The 7,014-nt window shown below is 44.9% G+C and overlaps 1 protein-coding gene across 1 annotated transcript; it reads left to right on the forward strand.

Moving 5' to 3' along the window:
- Nucleotides 1–2,124: 2,124 nt before the first annotated feature.
- LOC131737230 (transcription factor SPT20 homolog) lies at nucleotides 2,125–4,095 on the forward strand. The gene is made up of 2 exons (XM_059024799.1): nucleotides 2,125–2,339; nucleotides 2,808–4,095. The coding sequence occupies exons 1-2, from the start codon at nucleotides 2,125–2,127 to the stop codon at nucleotides 3,811–3,813; spliced, it is 1,221 nt and encodes a 406-aa protein (XP_058880782.1). The 3' UTR covers nucleotides 3,814–4,095.
- Nucleotides 4,096–7,014: the final 2,919 nt, after the last annotated feature.

Here is a 7,014-nt window from a genome sequence, read left to right on the forward strand (position 1 = left end):
TGCTGTAACAGCAGCATCACTTCTGCTAAAAGCATTAGTAAACATTGATTGCTGCTTTTTCAATGACTGCTGATTCAAAGTATTTAACTTCACGTAACTTTCCTGTATATTTATCATATTTCTTGCCAAGGTTTGCTTCACAGCATCTTTTAATGTTGTATTATTTCCCAACAGCCACATGTTGCTTACAAATTAAGAACATTGGCTTTCCATTCATGCCCACAAAGAAATACATTCATGCCCATATCTCTTGAAACACACAGCTCTCTTGTTCCACCTTTCTCTTCACGGATAAAAACATGATGACACTTGTAACTACAGAACTTACAAATCAGAACGAAAACCCTTTTTTCTGGTATCACTGGGGTCGTAACTCGACCCAGCTGCCGCACGCCGTCTCAGCCACGTGGTCGGTGATTGACAGCAATCACAGAAACATGACAACGTGTGTTGCTCATGCGAAGGAACTCGCTGGAGGCGTGTTTGCACACGTGAGTGAACTAATCAATATGTGCTATTTAGGGGAATGTAAATATGCTATGTATGATCATTTTTGTTAAATACAGTAACTTTGAGGTTTTGGGTTTGTCTTTATTTTTACAACTGTCACTCAGGCCGCGTCAAGATCCAGGGTATCAGATCAGGCCTGCCAAATGAAACAAATTTGACACCCCTGGTCTATAAAACTATAAGCCCATCTCAAGGTACCTTTCAATGGAGCTAGTCTGTTTTGTGGCAACTTTTAATTTGCTGTGTGTGAACAAATGTTCAGTCAGGAAGCTCATGCGACAGATTATTTATTAAATCTTAGACTGGACAGCGCATCTATATTATACATATTTCACACTACAGCTTAGACTGGACAGCACGTCTATATTATACATATTTCACACTACAGCTCTGGTCAAACATTTTGCATCACCGAGAATTTTAGGATTGAGACATCATTAAATAAAATAACTACATGATCATAATTTAGATCTTTTATTTAACATTATGTAATCAAAGAAACTACAAAAGAAGCCATTATAGTAGTACAGTATTTCCTGTTAGATTAAGAAATGTCACATTTTTCAATTTTTTGCAGTTTTTTGTTGAGTATATGGAAAACTACAAAGCAGTATGTACTTCAATATGTTAATGTAACATTATTCAGCAGCTTTCATTTGTTAATTCTATAGGGTGATGCAAAACTTTTGGCCATAGCTGTACACTGAGATGTTCATTCTGTGCCGTGAAATGCAAGTCCACAAAATCCTTTAAAAAAAAAAAATCTTTGCATCCATTTATTTATTTATCAACTAATGAAACATTCCAGAAGAGATACGAGACAGCGGCACGCTTGCGTCCCAAAAGAAATAAGCTGTGTTGATCTTGCTAAAAAGCCATTACAAAACCTGGAGCTTGGGGTTCTATTTCAAATATTTAATCTGAAAACAAGCTTTGTAAAAACATGAATCCCATAAAATCTAAGTGCTGTATTTGAGCAGGGCCTTCGCTGGAGTCGGGACCACATCCTGACAGCCTCTCTGGCTGGATTCAGGAAAGTCTAAGCTTTTGCAATTATTTATTTATATATAGCTTGTGAGTCATTGTCATATGTTCAGCTGATCATAGATGAGCAGAAATGCCGATATGGCGTGTAGTTCGGGTGAAACAGGGGTACTGACTTGCTGGCACGGCTGCCTCTGTGTGGGGTGTCGTTGGAGGAATGCTTGGTGGCTGTAAGAGAGGTTGTGGGCTTTAACAAAATAAAATCAGCCATTAGTCATTTTTTTAAACTGATATGGATTTGGTAAACAAGCTGGTGGAGGAGGGGTTTAGTGTGCAGGGGTCTTTTATTGAAGTTTCACCTTCAGTGACACCCGTAACCAAAGTAATACTGTCTAATGTCCACCCTTCTTAAAAAACGAGTTACTGAAAAGAGAGTTATCAAGATATGGAAAATTAATGTATCTCATTAAGACTATCCCTCTAGGATGTAAAACTCCCAGTGTAAAACATGTTTTGTTTTTTAGAAGACAAGCGTTTATTTTACAAAATGATCCTAATTTAATTATTGAGGTAGCGTGGAATCTTAATGTTAAGGGGATGAATTGCGTTGTTCTTGCCAGTTCTGATACAATGAGGTATTTTAAATGTGGAGCTCAGGGACATCAAAGGAAACAGTGTCCGAGAAACAGGGATCGGGCTGAAGCAGAGCAGGATAAGGATAACAAGAGGAGATTGGGGGTGATCGGGGAGAGCAGGGGGACGAGCAGCCCCCGGAGCCAGCAGAGCCCGAGTCAGCAGAGCCAGCAGAGCCAGCAGAGCCTGAGGCAGCAGAGCCAGCAGAGCCAGTAGAGTCAGCAGAGCCCGAGTCAGCGGAGCCAGCAGAGCCTGAGTCAGCAGAGCCAGCAGAGCATGCAGAGCCCGAGTCTGCAGAGCCAGCAGAGCCTGAGTCAGCAGAGCCAGCAGAGCCAGCAGAGCCCGAGTCTGCAGAGCCAGCAGAGCCCGAGTCAGCAGAGCCAGCAGAGCCAGCAGAGCCCGAGTCAGCAGAGCCCGAGTCAGCAGAGCCAGCAGAGCCAGCAGAGCCCAAATCAGCAGAGCCAGCAGAGCCCGAGTCAGCAGAGCCAGCAGAGCCCAAATCAGCAGAGCCAGCAGAGCCCAAGTCAGCAGAGCCAGCAGAGCCAGCAGAGCCCGAGTCAGCAGAGCCAGCAGAGCCCGAGTCAGCAGAACCAGCAGAGCCAGCAGAGCCCGAGTCAGCAGAACCAGCAGAGCCAGCAGAGCCCGAGTCAGCAGAACCAGTAGAGCCAGCAGACCCCGAGTCAGCAGAGCCCGAGTCAGCAGAACCAGCAGAGCCCGAGTCAGCGGAGCCAGCAGAGCCCGAGTCAGCAGAACCAGCAGAGCCAGCAGAGCCCAAGTCAGCAGAACCAGCAGAGCCAGCAGAGCCAGCAGAGCCCGAGTCAGCAGAACCAGCAGAGCCAGCAGACCCTGAGTCAGCAGAGCCCGAGTCAGCAGAGCTCGAGTCAGCGGAGCCAGCAGAGCCCGAGTCAGCAGAACCAGCAGAGCCAGCAGAGCCAGCAGAGCCCGAGTCAGCGGAGCCAGCAGAGCCCGAGTCAGCGGAGCCAGCAGAGTCAGCAGAGCTCGAGTCAGCGGAGCCAGCAGAGCCCGAGTCAGCAGAGCCCGAGTCAGCGGAGCCAGCAGAGTCAGCAGAGCCCGAGTCAGCGGAGCCAGCAGAGCCCGAGTCAGCAGAGCCCGAGTCAGCGGAGCCAGCAGAGCCCGAGTCAGCGGAGCCAGCAGAGCCCGAGGCAGCGGAGCCAGCAAAAAGAAAAAGAAAGCAGGGGACCTGCAGTGGAGGATACTGCACTGCGCCGTGTCTACGGGACGGTTCCTCCACAGAGTGGACCCCAGCATCAGTGCGGAGTGCTGTTTCTGGAGGAGACAGTGTTCCACATGTTCAGTGACTGTGTCAGGCTGGGGTCGCTCTTTCACTTCCTACAGGGGCTCCTGCAAGCTCTTGGGGTGACTTTCAACAAGGATATTTTTATTTTTGGGTTCCCCTATAGTTTCAAAACAAGGAATAGTGTTTTAATGAATTTTATTTTAGGGCAGGCAAAATTGGCTATTTTAAAATCCAGGAAAAATAAGATTTTAGAGGCAGGGCTAACAGATGTTGTCAGATTATTTTGTATTTTAGTAGTTAGCTGGGTAATGGTAGATTTTAATTATTTTAAAATGGTCAGTAACCTGGAGGGCTTTCAGGAGAGGTGGTGTCTGGGAGACACCTTGTGCTCAGTGAGTGAGGAGGGAGAGCGCCTGTTTATCTTCTAGTTTTAATTTCAATTTATATTTGGTTTTATTGTTTTACAGTGTTTTTATTACTTTGGTATTAATCTGTTTTTACAGGAAAAACACTGTTTATATGTGTTTTTAATATAGTTTTTTTGTTTGTTTTTTGTGTTTTATTTACATTTTATGATCTTTTTATTTGGTTAAAATCTATTTTCAAAGGAGAACGTGATGTTTTTTAGGAATTTATGTTGTTACACTGGGGAGGTTTCAGCTGATTCCCGGAGCCAGCAAGTACCTTAATTGTTTTACCTTATTATTGTTATTGAATGGATTTTAATTGCAAAGATTTAATAAAGGATCTTTAAAGTCAAAAGTCTCTCTCTCTCTCTCTCTCTCTCTCTCTCTCTCTCTCGCTCTCTCGCTCTCTCGCTCTCTCTCTCTCTCGCTCTCTCTCTCTCTCTCTCTCTCTCTCTCGCTCTCTCTCTCTCGCTCTCTCGCTCTCTCTCTCTCGCTCTCTCTCTCTCTCTCTCTCTCTCTCTCTCTCTCTCTCTCTCTCTCTCTCTCTCTCTCTCTCTCTCCTGCTCTCTCTCCTGAGCTTTGTTAAAGTGGAAGGAATTTGGATTAAAAAAAAAGAAATGTCAGCCAAACTCAACAGGTCTACTGCTGGGCGATCGAGTCCCTCCTTCAGTCAGAAGAATGACTTCTTTATGCTGCCACCCCCTCGCTGTGTGCTGAGTGCGAGTGTTCTTAGACAAAGTGGCTATAAGTCTGTCAATCTCCTCGTCCTCGTCCAGCCGCTGTTACCCCAGGAAATGACCACACTTGTTATGAGCGCAACACGGCCCAGGCTGCCAGCTTTCTGTGCTCAGGCTCTCAACCCCACTCCTTACAATGCATTTTAATATATCTCCCTGTTGGCCGCGATCCTAGCTTCTTTTGAAATCATGACAAGGATCTTTGGGTAAACGAATGGGTACATTCTCCCATTCGTATCACCCGCAAGTACTATGTATGTGTGCAAATGCATCTGCAACGATATGCACGTGTCTTCATCTGTATGTTCCTGTGTGTGGAAGTGTGACTGTCCTTCGAAAGCTGGGCAGCAAGAGCTTCAAATACGAGCAGGAACAACACAAAGAGACCCAAAGATTGAACCAGACAGGGCTGACATTTTAATATTGAACAAAACATCTCGTTACCTCTGGAAATGTTTCAGCATGACAGCTAAAATTAGAGATTGGGGTCTCATGATAATAAGTCCTTCAGATATCTAGCTGTTAAATCTGAATTTGGAATAAAGTCTTTTCATACGGAGCACCTGGAAGGAATAAGTTGCCAAGTAATGTGAAGAATGCAGAGGCTGGAACTGAATTCAAATCACTTACAATGCGATCACTTGTTAAACCACGTAATTGTTTTCCATGATATGAGATTATTACTTGTTACTTGTGTAGTGGAGGTAAGAGTGATTGGACTGGGCGTTTCCTGTGTCTCCAACTATTACAGGGTTCATACTTTCTAAAAGCACAATGTTTTTATATATAAAAAATAACTACCAAGCCATTTCAGTCTGGATCCTGCCCGATTCACACCACTGTCACTTACCATAGAAAGTCACACTAATGACCAGTCACAGAGCAGAGTCAGGACCATTTAACTGCACCACTTTATTGCAGCTTCCATGTGGGTTGAAAGCACTGAGGTGTGGGGGGGCTCCCACACACTGAATCACAGACCCTGAGATCATTGAGTCACGAGGTCCCATTGCCCCAGTTAACACACAAGAGCTTCACTGGGGGGGGGGGCTCCCACACACTGAATCACAGACCCTGAGATCATTGAGTCACGAGGTCCCATTGCCCCAGTTAACACACAAGAGCTTCACTGGGGTGGGGCTGCCACACTGAATCACAGACCCTGAGATCATTGAGTCACGAGGTCCCATTGCCCCAGTTAACACACAAGTGCTACATCAACAGTACTAGTCTATTTCACTTTCTATCTATCAAATGGATCTCATTGTTTCTAATATTAAACATGTGGCTGCTGTAATAAGAAAACAATCAAAAATGAATTTAGGGCTAAGATTTAATTTCAGTAAAACTGAAACTGAATATACTCTAGTTCTGCATTTGGACTGTAGTGCTTTGAAGGTTTTGCAGCAGTAGTCTGTGAATATCATGATGGCAGATGTAATGCTGCCCAGGGGCAATTCAGATTTTCTCGATCACAAATACTGCAAGGTTTCTAAATAGATGCCTAATAAATTGTGTAAAATACATTACACATCTTTAGACATTAAAACAAGTTCCGAATCACAATGACGTCCACACATTTGGACACCTCACGAGGCTGTGAGTAATGCTTACCTATAGCTTTAATACACTCAAGCATTAGAAATATAGAAATATTAAAATACTTTACAACACCCTTTATCGATGACTTTGACAATGGCTTTATATTAACCTGAGCTGAACCGCACTGTTGTCTATTTTCTTTCGATTTTGTGAAGCACCGCTTTGTTCTTTCAGGAGCTTCCAGCCAGGCTGTAATACATAACCAGCACAAAATGAGTGGCTGTTTTAAATCAATATGGTGTGGCTAGCACTCAGTAACGGTAATTGTTAAAAGATAGATGCCTGTTTTGACAGCCAGCATCCATTTTTATTACCAGCTGTGTATCACATTACAGCAGCCATGCACTATCCCACCTCCTCCATCATGCCCTATCACAGGGATTATTTCTCACCAAGCACAAGCTGTGATCTTAAGGTGTGCCGTGCTGTTGATATGATCTACGCACTCTGAGCTGGAACAGGAATGTGTCAGGAATTATCATAGCCTGGAATAGACCAGCACTCTTATCCAGGGACCCAAGGCAACTATTTTGTGAGCTGTCTGGGAGGAACCACCAGGAACCACCAGGAACCACCAGGGATAAACCATCCACCTGGTCCTCTGGTGGACTCTCAGCTCAGTATACCTCTCAGTTCTATTCTGGCAGGGCAGAACCACTCCTGGTGTGACTCTCAGCTCAGTATGCCTCTCAGTTCTAGTCTGGCAGCGCAGAACCACTCCTGGTGTGACTCTCAGCTCAGTATGCCTCTCAGTTCTAGTCTGGCAGGGCAGAACCACTCCTGGTGTGACTCTCAGCTCAGTATGCCTCTCAGTTCTATTCTGGCAGGGCAGAACCACTCCTGGTGTGACTCTCAGCTCAGTATGCCTCTCAGTTCTATTCTG

The sequence above is a fragment of the Acipenser ruthenus genome, chromosome 5 (assembly GCF_902713425.1).
Source record: "Acipenser ruthenus chromosome 5, fAciRut3.2 maternal haplotype, whole genome shotgun sequence".
NCBI lineage: Eukaryota > Metazoa > Chordata > Actinopteri > Acipenseriformes > Acipenseridae > Acipenser > Acipenser ruthenus.